The sequence below is a fragment of the Microcaecilia unicolor genome, chromosome 12 (assembly GCF_901765095.1).
Source record: "Microcaecilia unicolor chromosome 12, aMicUni1.1, whole genome shotgun sequence".
In the NCBI taxonomy this organism is placed as follows: domain Eukaryota; kingdom Metazoa; phylum Chordata; class Amphibia; order Gymnophiona; family Siphonopidae; genus Microcaecilia; species Microcaecilia unicolor.
This window is the reverse complement of record NC_044042.1, coordinates 113,055,929-113,073,325: the sequence shown is the minus strand read 5'-3', so window position 1 is coordinate 113,073,325 and position 17,397 is coordinate 113,055,929. Positions and strand designations below refer to the sequence as shown.

General features: G+C 42.0%; 1 protein-coding gene across 1 annotated transcript in view; it reads left to right on the top strand.

Moving 5' to 3' along the window:
• The window catches only part of SMARCD2 (SWI/SNF related, matrix associated, actin dependent regulator of chromatin, subfamily d, member 2), a 234,228-nt gene that overhangs the window by 186,166 nt on the left and 30,665 nt on the right, over positions 1-17,397 (top strand). Inside the window, exons 7-10 of the mRNA XM_030221750.1 lie at positions 4,964-5,065; positions 9,954-10,115; positions 10,275-10,372; positions 15,849-15,984. Coding sequence (XP_030077610.1) covers positions 4,964-5,065; positions 9,954-10,115; positions 10,275-10,372; positions 15,849-15,984 — 498 coding nt within the window. The remainder of the gene's footprint in view (positions 1-4,963; positions 5,066-9,953; positions 10,116-10,274; positions 10,373-15,848; positions 15,985-17,397) is intronic.

Genomic DNA, 17,397 nt, shown 5'->3' with positions numbered 1-17,397 from the left:
AACACCGTCCTGGAGGCCCAGGCCACACATATTCCACGCATCAGAAAAGGAGGACGGAAAACCAAACAGCCGGCGTGGTTAAAAGTGAGGTAAAAGGAGGCTATTGGAGCTAAAAAGGAATCCTTCAGAAAATGAAAGAAGGAACCAAATGAGGAAAATAAGAAGTGGCATAAGGAATGTCAAGTCAAACGCAAAGCGCTGATAAGAAAGGCAAAGAGGGATTTTGAAAGAAAGATAGCATTAGAGGCAAAAACTGATAGTAAAATTTTTTTTTAGATACATTAAAGCAGTAAACTGGCAAAAGAATCGGTTGGCCCGCTGGATGACCGGGGTGTAAAAGGGCGATCAAGGAAGACAAAGAAATAGCAGAAAAACTAAATGAGTTCTTTGCTTCGGTCTTCACTGAGGAAAATTTGGGTGGGATGCCGGTGCTGGACAGGGTATTCGTAGCTGAAGAGTTGGAAGAACTTATTGAAATATCTGTAAATCTGGAAGATGTAATGGAGCAGTTGTGCAAACTGAAGAGTAGCATATCTCCTGGACCACATTGTATTCACCCTAGGGTACTGATAGAACTAAAAAATGAGCTTGCGGAGCTACTGTTATTGATTTGTAATTTATCCTTAAAATCGAGCATGGTACCGGAAGATTGGAGGGTGGCCAATGTAACGCCAATATTTAAAAAAGGTTCCAGAGGAGACCCTGGAAAATTATAGACCAGTGAGTCTGACGTCGGTGCTGGGCAAATGGTAGAGACTATAATCAACAGCAAAATTACAGAGCACATTCAAAAGCAGGACTAATGGGACAAAGTCAACATGGATTTAGTGAGGGAAGTCTTGGCTCACCAATATGCTGCAGTTCTTTGAAGGAGTAAACAAACGTGGACAAAGGTGAGCCGGTTGATATTGTGTATCTAGATTTTCAGAAGGCGTTTGATAAAGTTCCTCATGAAAGACTACAGAAGAAATTAGAGGCACATGGGATCGGAGGTAGTGTCTTACTGTGGATTAAAAACTGGTTGAAAGATAGAAAACAGAGTAAATGGTCAATATTCGCAATGGAGAAGGGTAGTTAGCGGGGTCCCTCAGGGATCGGTGCTGGGACCTCTGCTTTTTAACATATTCCATAAATGACCTAGAGATGGGGGTAACTAGTGGAGGTAATCAAATTGCCGATGACACAAAGTTATTCAAATAGTCAAATCGTGGGAAGATTGTGAAAAACTACAAGAGGACCTTACGAGACTGGGAGACTGGGCGTCTAAATGGCAGATGATGCTTATTGTGAACAAGTGCAAAGTGATGCACATGGGAAAAAGGAACCCAAACCATAACTACGTCATGCAAGGGCCAAACTCTTGGCCAATCAAAACCTTAACCCCTACATATATGCCGATGACGTTACAATCTACATCCCGTTCAAGAGTGACTTAAATGAAATAACCAACGAGATTAACCAGAGCTTCCAGATCATGCAAGCATGGGCGGACTCATTCCGGTTAAAGCTTAACGCAGAAAAAACACAATGTCTAGTTCTCACTTCCCAATACAACACAAACAACTACCCCACTATAACCACACCCCACTGCACACTTCCTATCTCAGAAAACCTGAAAATTCTTGGAGTCACCATTGATCGAAATCTCATACTCGATACCCACATGAAGAATACAACGAAAAAAATGTTCCAATCGATGTGTAAACTCAAAAGAATTAAACCTTTTTTCCCAAGAAACATCTTTCGCACCCTAGTACAGTCATTAGTAATAAGCCACTTGGACTACTGTAACGCTCTGTACGCAGGCTGTAAAGAACAGACCATTAAAAAACTCCAAACAGCCCAGAACACCGCAGCCAGACTCATCTTTGGAAAACCTAAATATGAAAGTGCGAAGCCCCTAAGAGAGAAACTTCACTGGCTTCCGCTCAAGGAACGAATTGAGTTCAAGATCTGCACAACCGTACACAAAATCATTCACGCAGATGCCCCACTCTATATGTTAAACCTAGTGGACCTACCGCCCAGAAACGCCAAAAGATCGGCCCGCAAATTCTTCAATCTGAATTTCCCCAGCTGTAAAGGAGTGAAATACAAACAGGCTTATGCTACGACCTTTGCGTACAAAAGCACACAGTTTTGGAATGCGTTACCCAAGACCCTGAAAACCATGAACAATCTAACCAGCTTCCGCAAAACTTTGAAAACACACCTCTTCAACAAAGCTTACAAAAGTCACCCTCAATGATACAAATCATCCCTTAAACCACCCAAGTACACCAAAAACACCTCTCACACGACCTACCTAACACCCGTCCATCTAAATCCTATTTTACCTCAGCTTATTGTATTTAATCCATGTATTGACTTTATCATAACCTTACTCTGTAAACCACATTGAGCCTGCAAAAAGGTGGGAAAATATGGGGTAAAAATGCAATAAATAAATAAAAATGTTGGGAGTCACGGACCGAGAAAGGGATCTAGTGTCATCGTTGATGATACGTTGAAAACTTCTGCTCAATGTGCTGCTGCGGCTAGGAAAGCAAATAGAATGTTGGGTGTCATTAGGAAAGGGATGGAAAACAAAAATATGGATATTATTCTGCCGTTGTATCGCTCCATGGTGCGACCGCACCTCGAGTACTGTGTTCAATTCTGGTCGCTGCACCTCAAAAAAGACATAGTGGAATTGGAAAAGGTGCAGAGAAGGGCGACAAAGATGATACAGGGGATGGGACGGCTTCCCTATCAGGATAGGCTGAAGAGGCTGGGGCTCTTCAGCTTGGAGAAGAGATGGCTGAGGGGAGACATGATAGAGGTCTATAAGATAATGAGTGGAATGGAATGGGTCGATATGGAGCGTCTGTTTACGCTTTCCAAAAATATTAGGACAAGGGGGCATGCGATGAAGCTGCAGTGTGGTAAATTGAAAATGAATCGGAGGAAATCTTTCTTCACTCAATGCGTAGTTAAACTCTGGAATTCGCTGCCGGAAAAGGTGGTTAAGGCGGTTAACTTAGCGGATTTCAAAAAAGGGTTGGGCGGCTTCCTGGGGTTAAAAGCCATAGAATGTTATTGAATGGACGAGGGAATAATACAGTATTTCTAGGATGGGCGGGACAAATTGCTTGTTTTGGCCGCTGTCGGTGACAGGGTGCTAGGCTCGATGGCCCCTTGGTCTGTCCCAGCATGGCGATGCTTATGTACTTATGTCTTCAAAACACTGTTCACTAAGCCGCGCTGTAGGCGCACAAGCCTTTTAGTGCATGCTGTTAGACAAGGGGTGGCGTGGCTTAGTAAACAGAGCCAGAGCCTTGTATAATGAGGGTTTTTTTCTTTAAGTTTTTCTTTATGCATATTTTCCAACAATATCAAATATACGTTTATCCATGTGTTGAAAAGATCACAGAATCATATTAGAAGAAACAGAAACTAGCAAAAAGAAAAAAATACAAGAATTATTTAGCCCACAATTATGACAGGGGTCAAGTTGAGAAAAATCATAAATCCAAAAACGAAATAGAAATAAACAAACCAAGAGTAGCAGCTGAAGCAAACAGTTATCTACAACCAGACATGCTGGTACATCAGGGTTAACAATGACACCAATTCCTTCTGTAGCCACAATATACCGGCTATATATGCTTTGGCTCAAAAAAAGAAAAGTCTAATACGAAATACAACACTTTACAGGAAATTTAAATGTGGCACATATTGCCAAGAATTCCTTCCTTATGCCTCTGTGTCACTTGAGACAAGTCAGTAAACAGTGTCAGTAGAGCCAAGAAAACTGTTCATTAAAATATCAGAAATAACTTCAAAACATATTCTCTATCATGCTCCAAATCGAAGGAACTAGGAGAATCGTTCTAGCTGTATTGTCCTCCAAAGAGCTTTCCAGGAATGCTGTGATATTCAAAGAGCCTCTTGCTTTTCCCACTGGGGTTGAACTTCCCGACTCTCCTAAATTCAAATACTGAGCTCTTACTACAAGAGACATATTCTCTGATGAAATCAGTAAAATCACCAAGAAATATTTCTGTATCATTTGTATAGGTGAAATAATTGGAGACCTAGGGAAATTCAAAAATCTCAAACTAATTTTCCTCAGTTGATTCTATAAGCCACCACAGATCTTTCATTAAGAAAAGTTAGCTCTAGCTTTTTCATCTGTGATACTTGCTCTGTCAACAATCCATGCTCTTTCACTTTGGAGAAAATAGTTCCACAATCTGTTCTTAAAGCAGAAAAAAAGTTGTTTTGAGGTTGGTATCCAAAACCATGATCGCCTGCCAAAGGGCTTCCATATTATCCACAGCTTTTTTTTTTTTTTAACTCCCCAAACTTTAAGTTGTTACCTCTGGAGGCTCCATCTTCCACTGCTACAGTCAATGGCCCAGGTCTCTCCATTTCAGCATGATATTCCTGCAAAGACTCCTGGCTTGTTGCCCTCTCCTAGTCTGGGGACTCCAACAACCTCTCAGGATAGGAGTTCCCCAGCATCCACCAGTGATGTCCTGAACTGCCTAAAAATCCTGGTGGTTTGTGTTTTGGATCTGTGAGTGCTGTTTCTAGGAACTGTAGGTCCCCTGGGAGTGTGGCCCCAGTAACCTAGAAATCACTTGGGAATTGAGCCTGCAAATAGGTGGGGAAATGTGGGATACAAATGTGACAAATAAATAAATAAATCTTGAGAGTGGGAGACTCGCCCAGAGGCAAGGGAGCCCCAGTCGGTGGGGTGGAGGGTGCTAGTGCAGAGCATAAGTGTCAGGTGCAGGTGGACATGAGCTGTGCTGGCAGAGGAGAGACCCTCCAATTGACTGCAGGATTAGCCCCAGGCGGGTGGCTAGGCATTTCATCACACCATCCCATAAAATTCTTGGCTTTCAGGTGAATGGTTATAAATGCCTTTTTTTAATCCATGGAAATTACTATTGGATTGTGCTGCCTCTGGTTTCAGTGGCACAGGATGGCAACCACACAGGAGACAGATGGTTTCCAGGTGAAGAGGCCCGGAGATGTTAATGTAAAGTGCACTCTGCTGCTTATGCTGGATCACCAGGTAAGGGCCAGTGGAATTTTTTCATTGATAAGTGTACACTGTACTGATGATTGGAGAGAGAGAGAGAGAGAGAGAGACTGTTTTCCCAATCCACAGGTCAGCTGACGCTAACAGTACTTTGGATATGGAACTCTTTTGGGAGACGCAGATAGAGAGGGTAATACAGCATACACAGAAAGTATACAAACAACAAAAGCAACACTGGGCCTTCAAGACTGGGACAATTAAAGTTCTTTATTGATGACCCGACACGGGCCGTGTTTCGGCGCTAAACACCTGCTTCAGGGGTCTGACAGTAAAATGCAAGAATAAAAAACAACCACATGAATATACATGAACATAGATAAATCACTTTGAAACATTTACATTTCTGAAATAAAAAATAGAAGATAAAACATGTATATGGATAATATGGACTTATTGCTAAAAACAAGAATAATGCAAACTCCATTGCTTACTAAAATAATAATAATAATAATAATAAATTTTAACATATTAGAACATAAATAGCATCCCACAGATAGTTAAATTAAGAATGTGTCACATATTGTATAGATGAACAGATTGTTAGATTATTAATTTAAGGTATGGATGTAATTCAAGATAATTGCAATGATGCACTATATAAATGTTGAAAAATGTCTATACAGAGTCAATGAAAACATAATGATTGAATAAAATAGATGACATGTAATGATAAAAAGCAAGCATGTATTGAATTCATTAGGATAGTACTGAGATATAAAAGTATTATTCTCACCAAGGAGGTACACAGTGAAATGTACTTGGAGTTAATTCAATTCCTGTGTAAAGAGATAGAAATACATCTTGAATGATAAAGCTAAATAGAGTATGAAAGGTCATAGGTGGTGACATGCTTAGACCGGTGAGGTAACAATCTTTAATAGTGAACTACGAGTGATAATGTACCTAGTTCATGATGGTATTAGAGGCATCGAAATAAAAAAGTATGCTCACCCCGGTACAAACTGAAAAAGCATTGTGCACCGCCATAAATTAATTGGCATAGATATGTGAAATAACCCCAACGTATATAAAAAACGCCATACTCCGCAATGAAATTATCGGCTTGAAAAGTGGATACTAGAGTATCTAGTTAATCATATTAAAAACATTGGAAAATATCTGCTGACCCCAGCATACGGTATAAAGGAACGCCGTTCGCCGTGGTGGCAAAGACGCAGCTCTGTAGAGAGCCTTCTCGTGTACTTGAAATAAAAGCCGGGCATAAACTTAAAAAGAAAAAGAGGTGCCCAAAGAATGAAGGGCAATGTGAGCATAATAAAAATAGCTAAATGAATGCTGAAATATCTGGTTAATGCTCATATTGAAAGCATCGGAAAATAGTAAAAGTATATGCTTACCCCAGCATGTGGTATAGAAATCGCCGTTCGTCGCAATTGCGAAAATGTAGCTCTATAGGGAGCCTTCTCGTATGCTTGAAAGTGAAACTGAAAGTAAGAGAAACGCCGAGCATAGAATTTAGGTTCAAAAAAGGCGCCAACAGTTGTACGTATATGAGGCAGAGTAAGCGTAATGACGTCATTATCTGAATAGCGATACTTTGTAATGTGGACATGTCAGAGATATAACGTGAGGAACAACATTTTAAGCCAGTGTAACGTAGGTTCTAAAAGTGAAAGCTTGAAAAAAAGATGTAAATATAAAAAAAATGATGTAATCACGTCAAAGTTGTTGAATCACATGGTTAGAGCGTCACAGGTGACATAATAAATGCTCAGATTTAACACAAGTAAGAAACATGATTACATATGTCATAAATTATTAAATAATCCATTATGTATATATGAAACTCATTATCTAATAAACCATGTGTAACTGTATTTGGACATAAATTGTGATGATTGTCATGTTTCAAAACAACAGCCATACCTTGTATGCATAACGCGTATTAGGAAGACACCGAGGTCTTGGTGGTTGACCTTATCCAGCCACAAAATTGCGTATACTTTTTCTAATGTATTAAAATGTACCTACAGTATTTAAAAATGGTTACAAAATAAACATATGGTAACGTGACACATAAGAAACATGGTTATTTGTCAGATGTGATGGAAAATGAAAAGTGAAAAATTAAAAATTGCATAAAAAAGGCACATAAAAAAAAGATATAATAAAAATCTGATTGTTTAAAAAACAAAAGAATAAAACACTTGGAAGAACTGAACATATATTTTATTCTTTTTGTTTTTAAACAATCAGATTTTTATTATATCTTTTTTTATGTGCATTTTAATGCAATTTTTAATACCATCATGAACTAGGTACATTATCACTCGTAGTTCACTATTAAAGATTGTTACCTCACTGGTCTAAGCATGTCACCACCTATGACCTTTCATACTCTATTTAGCTTTATCATTCAAGATGTATTTCTATCTCTTTACACAGGCATTGAATTAACTCCAAGTACATTTCACTGTGTACCTCCTTGGTGAGAATAATACTTTTATATCTCAGTACTATCCTAATGAATTCAATACATGCTTGCTTTTTATCATTACATGTCATCTATTTTATTCAATCATTATGTTTTCATTGACTCTGTATAGACATTTTTCAACATTTATATAGTGCATCATTGCAATTATCTTGAATTACATCCATACCTTAAATTAATAATCTAACAATCTGTTCATCTATACAATATGTGACACATTCTTAATTTAACTATCTGTGGGATGCTATTTATGTTCTAATATGTTAAAATTTATTATTATTATTATTATTATTTTAGTAAGCAATGGAGTTTGCATTATTCTTGTTTTTAGCAATAAGTCCATATTATCCATATACATGTTTTATCTTCTATTTTTTATTTCAGAAATTTAAATGTTTCAGAGTGATTTATCTATGTTCATGTATATTCATATGGTTGGTTTTTTTTAATGTTTAAACATTTTTATTGAAAACATTCAACACTGAGGAATAATACAACTATCTGGCAATGCCAAACATACAGTATTAACAAAGTATCATGTGGTTGTTTTTTATTCTTGCATTTTATTGTCAGACCCCTGAAGCAGGCGCCAAAACACGGCCCGTGTTGGGTCATCAATAAAGAACTTTAAAAGTGTTGCTTTTGTTGTTTGTGTACTCTTTTGGGAGAAACAGCACTAGGTAGTGACCTCCTAATTGGTTGATTTTAATTCAGAAGGTAACTGCATTCTGCTCCAAATGTCAGCAGCAACTCAGTCAGGCCATCTGTATAGTATAGCACCGAATAAAGCAAAACTCTTGTGAGGAAATCTTACTGTCTAAGAGGATTAAATTAGTTGACTTTTTATGGTTGCCATGGCTTCCATCAAATCTGTTTTTTTTTTTAAATATTTATTTATACAAGAGAGGATAACAGAAAACAAAAGCAGATTTAACATTTTCCAACATTTTCTTTTGGCATAACATCCCCTAATTACTACAGTCAACTACTCAAATCCCTTCCTTACCCTTATACCCTCTCCCACCTCCCCTCCCCAACCCTCCCTCGTGGGCGCTACCCATTCAAAAATCCAGCTGCGGGATGTTGGCATCAAAGTGTCCCAAAAAGGAGACCAGCATTGAAACAAGCGGTCTCCTCTCTGTGAGGTCAGGTCCTCCACATCTTTCCACTCCATTGCACTCAGGGATATCATCCGAGACCGCCACATCTGCAACACGGGCTGGTCTGCCAGTAGCCAAACAGATAGTACAGTCTTTTTCCCCATTATGGTTGCTTGGCAAAGAAACGCGAGCATCCCCCTCTTTCGCCAACCCACCCCTCGATAGTCATCAAACAAAAGTGTGGGGGTGGCACACCACTCAATCCCCCAGAGCTTAGATACAAAAGCACACATTGAATTCCAAAAGGTTCACACCGGAGGACATAGCCAAAACATATGGCCCAGATGCACCCCCCGACCCGGACACTTCCGACAATCATCCTGCGGTCTCAAGGTGGTCGAAAGGCTCTGTGTGGAGAGATATACAAGCGCATAATGAATTTATATTGTAACTCTTTTAGCATTGCACTCCCGAAGACTCTGTAACCTGTGAGAAGACGTAGATATGACAAAAAGGCCCGGGGGGGGGGGGGGGGATAGCAAACCGCTCGCACACAATTCTTGGAAAGATTTACAGGTTCCCTCCTTCCGCAGAACTTGAAATAGAAAAATAGTCCCCGTCCCCCCCCATCTCTCCACTCCCGGAAAACTGCTGTGGACGTGCCCACTGGAAAATCTGCATTCCCTCCTATTGGCAAGAGCGGGGCGGTGTGGGGATCGAAGTCGTGAAGCTTACAGATCCAGCGCCACTCTCCGTATAGGTTCCATCAAATCTGTTTAATGTAAACCTTTGACTCCAAGAGGAAACATAAGGAGTAAGGGGAAAAGCTGAGTGTCATGGCTCCCTGAGAAGAGACAGAATGAAAAAGAAGGCTGCATGGAGGAGTTAAAAAATATGGCACAAATTTCTTAAATTGAAAGTTAAATTTAAAAAGTACTGTTATATATAATTGTTTGCATTTACTTTTTATGGGTCCACTGAAAGGTGGGGGGAGGGGGGGAGGATTCCCCAGGCACAGCTTCCAAGCAGGGCCCAGCACTGGCGATAGAAAGAGATTGCTCTGTTAGCCACGGGTCCTTCTTTCTGTCGAGTTTCACCTATGTGGAAACAAGTTTACTTCACAGGAGGCAGAACACGGCAGGAAGAAGGACCTGTGGCTGGCAGAATAGTCTCCCTTGATAGCTGCTGTAGGGGGTGGGAGGAAGTGGGGCTCTGAAGATTGTTTGCCCTAGGCCAGACTTTGTCTCTCAGTGGCCCTGACTGACTTTTTGTGTAAATGTAGTTTATGGTACTCCTTTGTTTCTAGCCTCCCCAGTATAAACTGGATCCCCGGCTGGCCCGGCTTCTGGGTGTGCACACACAGACTCGTGCCAGCATTATGCAGGCGCTATGGCTGTATATTAAGAACAACAAACTGCAGGACAGCCATGAAAAAGAGTACATTAACTGCAACCGCTACTTCAGGCAGGTAAGAAACAGGCTAATTTTTGAAGTGCACCTAATCTGCCGTACGTTTGTTGCTGCATTGCACCATGCTGTAAGGTAAGTATTTAATAGGATGATAATTAGTATTTTATTGCATTGTGTGTGTATGGAGAAACATTCTACATTTTCTTTGTCTTGGTAGATCTTCAACTGTATTCGAATGCGTTTCTCTGACATTCCAATGAAACTTGCTGGCCTGCTGCAGCATCCTGATCCAATCATCATCAACCACACAATCAGGTAGAAGACATCTGATGTGGTTAGTCATTAGGGGTTGGCAGTACATTCCCAGTCAGCTCTGGTATTGTATTGTCTCATGAGAGGACCATCTGGGTTCTGGCTCTTCATCTCGATAGGAACCAATGTCCATACCAAATCTTTAGTAGTACTTTCATGTTACCCCATCATGATAAACAAAGTACATGATGCAAATGAAGAGCAAGTGACCGATCTAGTCTGTCTCGCTCACATTTATAGTCTAGTGTTCTACTACTTTGAGTAAATGAACATGTAAATTCCCATATGCAAACCAATACCAAATCTCTCCAGCATCTTTTATCTGAACTTTCAATTCTTTTCCTTCCACTTTCCTCCATATTTGTTCTAAGAGCTTCTCATCTTTCCCCCTAAACCCACCTCTTCTCTCCCCCCTTTCTCTATTTCTGTGGATAGCACTCTCATTCTCCCTGTCTCATCAGCTCGTAACCTTGGGGTCATCTTCGGCTCCTCTCTCTCTTTCTCTGCTAACATTCAACAGATTGCCAAAACTTGTCGTTTCTTTCTCTATAAGATCAGCAAAATCCGTCCCTTCCTCTCTGAGCACTCTACCAGAACCCTTATCCACACTCTTATTACCTCTCGCCTAGATTACTGCAACCTGCTTCTTACCGGCCTCCCACTTAGCCATCTCTCTCCTCTTCAATCAGTCCAAAACTCTGCTGCGCGACTCATTTCTGCCAAAGTTGCTATGCTCACATTAGTCCTCTCCTCAAGTCACTTCACTGGCTCCCTATCCATTTTCGCATTCAATTCAAACTTCTCTTACTGACCTATAAGTGCATTCACTCTGCCGCTCCCCAGTACTTCTCCACTCTTGTCTCTCCCTTCGCCCCCCCTCGGATACTCCGCTCTGTAGATAAATCTCTCTTGTCTGTCCCCTTCTCCTCCACTGCTAATTCCAGACTCCGTTCCTTTTATCTCGCTGCACCTCACGCCTGGAATAGACTTCCCGAGCCTGTACGTCTAGCCCCGTCTTTGGTCATTTTCAAGTCCAGGCTAAAAGCCCACCTCTTTGACATTGCTTTTGACTCCTAACCTTTACTCACTTGCCCTGTACCCCACCTCTTTAATTCCCTTACCTCTTAGTTGTTCTGTCTGTTTACCTGTCTTATTTAGATTGTGAGCTCTTTGAGCAGGGACTGTCTTTTTGTGTATGATGTACAGCGCTGCGTATGCCTTGTAGCGCTATAGAAGTGATAAGTAGTAGTAGTAAATAGCTGTTCACAGCCATTGTTTTGACTGTTTCATTTCAAGCTATTCTTCATCCACTACAATCTGGCTTTCGCCCTCTACATTTGACAGAAACAGCTTTAGCTCAAGTCTTCAGTGACCTGTTCCTGGCCAGATCCAAGGCTTTTACTCAGTCCGTATCCTTGACCTATCTGCTGCTTTTGACACTCTTGATCACCTACTACTTGATATGCTACCACTTGGACTTCAGGGCTCTGTTATGCCTTGGTTTTCTGCTCTCTCCAATTGCACTTTTAGTGTATGCTCTGGTGGATCCTCCTCTACTGCTATACCTCAGGGTAGAGAATGACACAGGAATGGGAGAACATTTCAAAGTTTTACCGCAAGTGCAGATCCCCACCCTGCAGGAGCGATAAATAACCTCTGCAGCCGTGGTAAAACGGACGCCTACCTTTTTCCCGTCCTCTCTCTCTCCTTCCTTCCAAGGCCAGCCAGTGTCGCTCGCTCTCCCCACCCCCCGCTGGGTCCTGTGCCGCACTCTCCCTCCTCCCTGCAAACTCCGGTGTCACTCCTTCACCTCTCTGCTGTGTTCCCGCTGCAGCCTTTCCATCTTCCAGGCTGCCGGCAGCATTAGCAATGGAAGCACAAAGCCTTCACTCTATTGCGACTTCTTGTTTCCACGTAGGCAGGTTGCTCGCTGCAGAAAGAAGGCAGAAAGAAGGTGGGGACAGGGACAAACTTTGTCCCCGTGTCATTCTGTACCTCAGGGCTCTGTCTTGGGACATATTCTCTTTCCTATCTATACTTATTCCCTTGGTGCTCTGATCTCCTCCCATGATTTTCAGTATCATCTTTATTCTGATGATTCCCAGATCTACCTCTCCACACCAGAAATTTCAGCCGGAATCCAGGCTCAAGTTTCAGTCTTCTTGTCCGACATTGATGCTGGATGTCTCTCCTTCATCTGAAACTAAACATGGCCAAAACTTAACTTCTTATTACCTAAACCTAGCTCTCCTCAAGTTTCAAGGCATCAAGGCAGTTGACAATGAATAAGCTACAATTATGGATAGGAAAGAAAAAACAGATGAACAAGATTGGAAGTTCTCTGTTTCTGTATAACACTCTCAACCCCTCTGTCTTGTCAGCTCATAACTATGGAGTCATCTTTTACTTTTATTCTGCACATATCCAACAGACTTCTAAAACCTAATTTCTTCCTCTGTATCTCCAAAATTCATCACTTCCTTTCTGAGCACACTACCAAAACCCTTATGCACACTCTTATCACCTCATGCTTCGATTACTGCAATATGCTTTTCACCGGTCTCCCCACTAAACCATCTCTCTCCCCTTCAGTCTGTCCAAAATTCTACTGCATGGCTTATCCTCTGTCAGTGTCGCTATACTCGCATAACTCCTTTTCAAGTCACTTCATTGGCTCCCTATCCATTTCCATATACAGTTTAAATGCCTCTTAATACTTACAAGTGCATTCATTCTGCAGCTCCCCAGTATCTCTCCTCTCTTATCTCCCCCCCCCACCCCTCCCTGTGAACTCAGTTTGTCGGGTAAATCTCTCCTACCTGTATCCTTCTCTGCCAACTCCAGACTCCGATCCTTTACTTTTTCTGCACAGTGTGTCTGGAATACAGTTCCTCAGTTGGTACATCAAGAACCATCTCTGGCCCTAATCAAATCTAAGATGAAAGCCACCTTTTTGAGGGTGCTTTTAAGTCTTAACCCCCTATTCACCTGTCTATGTTTAATTATTCCTGTAATAAATAACTCTGTAATCCCTTATTTGTCCTGTTTGTCTCTGTTGAATAGATACTGTCCCTGTTTGACAGAGCCTATGTTTTGTGTAGTAGCGCTATAAAAATGATAAAATAGTAGTAACATAGTAACATAGTAGATGACGGCAGAAAAAGACCTGCACGGTCCATCCAGTCTGCCCAAGAAGATAAATTCATATGTGCTACTTTTTTAATTTGTACTGTCCTCTTCAGTGCACAGACCATATAAGTCTGGCCAGCCCTATCCCTGCCACCCACCACCGGCTCTGGCACAGACCGTATAAGTCTGCCAGCACTATCCCCGCCTCCCAACCACCAACCCCGCCTCCCAACCACCAGCTCTGGCACAGACCGTATAAGTCTGCCCAGCACTATCCCTGCCACCCACCACCGGCTCTGGCACAGACCGTATAAGTCTGCCCAGCACTAGTCCCGCCTCCCAACCACCAGCTCTGCCACCCATTCTAGGCTAAGCTCCTGAGGATCCCTTTCTTCTGCACAGGATTCCTTTATGTTTATCCCACACATGTTTGAATTCCGTTACCGTTTTCATCTCCACCACCTCCCGCGGGAGGGCATTCCAAGCATCCATCACCCTCTCCGTGAAAAAAATACTTCCTGACATTCTTCTTGAGTCTGCCCCCCTTCAATCTCATTTCATGCCCTCTCGTTCTACCGCCTTCCCATCTCCGGAAAAGGTTCGTTTGCGGATTAATACCTTTCAAATATTTGAACGTCTGTATCATATCACCCCTGTTCCTCCTTTCCTCCAGGGTATACATGTTCAGGTCCGCAAGTCTCTCCTCATACGTCTTGTAACGCAAATCCCATACCATCCTCGTAGCTTTTCTTTGCACCGCTTCAATTCTTTTTACATCCTTAGCAAGATATGGCCTCCAAAACTGAACACAATACTCCAGGTGGGGCATCAACACCTCTTTTCTTCTGCTGGTCACACCTCTCTCTATACAGCCTAGTAACCTTCTAGCTACGTCCACCGCCTTGTCACACTGTTTCATCGCCTTCAGATCCTCAGATACTATCACCCCAAGATCCCTCTCCCCATCCGTACCTAGCAGACTCTCCCCGCCTAACACATACGCCTCTCTTGGATTTCTACTCCCTAAGTGCATCACTTTGCATTTCTTCGCATTGAATTTTAATTGCCAAACCTTAGACCATTCTTCTAGCTTTTTCAGATCCTTTTTCATGTTTTCCACTCCCTCCGGGGTGTCCACTGTGTTACAAATCTTAGTATCATCTGCAAATAGGCAAACTTTACCTTCTAACCCTTCGGCAATGTCACTCATAAATATATTGAACAGAATCGGCGCCAGCACCAATCCCTGAGGCACTCCACTACTCACCTTTCCCTCCTCCGAGCGAACTCCATTCACCACCACCCTCTGGCGCCTGTCCGTCAACCAGTTCCTAATCCAGTTCACCACTTTGGGTCCTATCTTCAGCCCATCCAGTTTATTTAAGAGCCTCCTGTGGGGAACCGTGTCAAAAGCCTTGCTGAAATCTAAGTAGATTACGTCTATAGCACGTTCACGGTTCAATTCTCCGGTCACCCAATCAAAGAATTCAATGAGATTTGTTTGGCACGATTTCCCTTTGGTAAAACCATGTTGTCTCGGATCTTGCAACTCATTTTCTTCCAGGAAATTCACTATCCTTTCCTTCAGCATCGCTTCCATTACTTTTCCAGTAATCGAAGTGAGGCTTACCGGCCTGTAGTTTCCAGCTTCTTCCCTATCACCACTTTTGTGAAGAGGGACCACCTCCGCCGTTCTCCAATCCCTCGGAACCTCTCCCATTTCTAAGGATTTATTAAACAAATCTTTAAGAGGACCCGCCAGAACCTCTCTGAGCTCCCTCAATATCCTGGGGTGGATCCCATCTGGTCCCATGGCTTTGTCCACCTTTAGTTTTTCTAGTTGTTGATACACACTCTCTTCCGTGAACGGTGCTATATCCACTCCATTCTCAAATGAACTTTTGCTAGTCCATCGTGGTCCTTCTCCCGGATTTTCTTCAGTAAAAACAGAACAAAAGTATCTATTTAGCAAATTTGCCTTTTCTTCATCATTATCTACATAGCGGTTTGCAGTATCTTTTAGTCTCACAATTCCCTTTTTAGTCATTCTCCTTTCACTAATATACCTGAAGAAATTTTTGTCACCCCTCCTTACCTTTCTAGCCATTTGTTCTTCCGCTTGCGCTTTCGCCAGACGTACCTCTCTCTTGGCTTCTTTCAGTTTCCTCCGGTATTCCTCCCCGTGTTCCTCGTCTTTAGTAGTAGTACAAGATAGAAGATAAGGCATTTTTTAATATTTTTCCTGCTCAATACATACTGCTTTATAGAAAGCCCTCCAAACCTTTGATTTACTGAGAGATTGGTGTAGCTAGTAGATTTCAAGCATTCATGCTTTGTCTGGCCCTTCTAGTGTGGATCCCAATGACCAGAAGAAGACGGCCTGCTATGATATTGACGTGGAAGTGGATGACCCTTTAAAAGCGCAGATGAATAATTTTCTTGCATCAACAACCAATCAACAGGAAATTGCTTCACTGGATCAGAAGGTTGGAATATTTTTATGGTGCAAAAGTAGGAATGAATTGTATTACACAATGTCATTCTACTCTGTAAAGGTTCAGGGTCAGTTTTCAAAAGCTCAGGTACGTCACTGAAGACCTTTAAGTTAGTTTTCAAATAAATACTATCCTTTTCTTTGAAAATTAGCTTTGGAACCTGCTTTACCTGAAGTTAGTCTATGATTTTTCCAGTGGCGTAGCCAGACTTGACATTTTGGGTGGGCCCAGAGCTAACATGAGTGGGCACTTTGTATATAGGTGTGAATAGTGTTTCTTGGGATACTACTAAATAATGCCTTTAGAGTGCACTGGATGATGGATTTGTAAGTAAACAGCCAGCCCAATAGCTGTCCTGTATCAACATAAACCACATAATACTTAATGGAAACACAGTTATATTATCCCATAACTTATGTCTACTATAAGGCAAACATCTCAACACACATCACAGTATCCTGAAAAATAATAACATGCAAATGGCACATATCCTTCCAACTCTGCTTTGTAACAGATGCAAATGCCCGATTAAGCTGTATTCATAAAACAGACAAATAGCTTTGAAGTCTTTCTTTCCTCTGGCTCTACTGCTTTCTCTCCCTCCTGACATTCCCATTGGAATGCCAGACTCATATCGATCCCCATAGAATCTCTCACCTCGGTCACATACAGAACACAGACCACCCCTTACCAATTTCAAAATAAAGGACCAAAAATTAGGAGTCTCAGAGATGACACAGTTCCAGGCTGGAGATTTTGGGACAGTCCTGGTTTAGAATTTATAACCTAAAGTAGTGTGGGATTTGCAGTGCCTGATCCTGCCCATTGAAATCAGTGCTGCAAGTGGGGTGGTCAGAAATCCAGGACTGTCCCAACATTTCCACCTGAAACTGGGTAACCTGCAATCTCTGAAATCCTCCTGTAGCACAGCCCAGCCCTGCCCTGCCCTTCCCTACCTCCCATCCCCCATAAACTGGCCTCAGTCTTGCCCTTCCCTATGCCCACACAGAAGCTCCGAAAATAACAAAACATTTTTTTTTACTTCCGTATTGCAGAGCCCACACTCTTCCAGCAGCATGAAATAGAAGACTGTTTTTAACCTGGACACTGCAGAAGCCCACCAGTATAATCCAGAAGCCCACCAGTATAATATAAAACTTTTTATTTATTTATTTTTTACCTGAAGTCTGTGGCCTCTGGGCACTGCAAAAACTTTCTTCCAGAAATTTACTGCCCTGGATGAGACCCTGATGAATGTCCATTTGGTGTAGGGCTGGAGAGGCAGCCTAAGCTGGCTCCTAGCAGGATGTGTTAGCCGGGGGGGGGGGGGGGGTGGGGGGAGAAAGCTTCACTCCCAATTCTGTGGCAGCTGCTGACTCCTGGTGTTGGTCTGGGGCTGGGCTG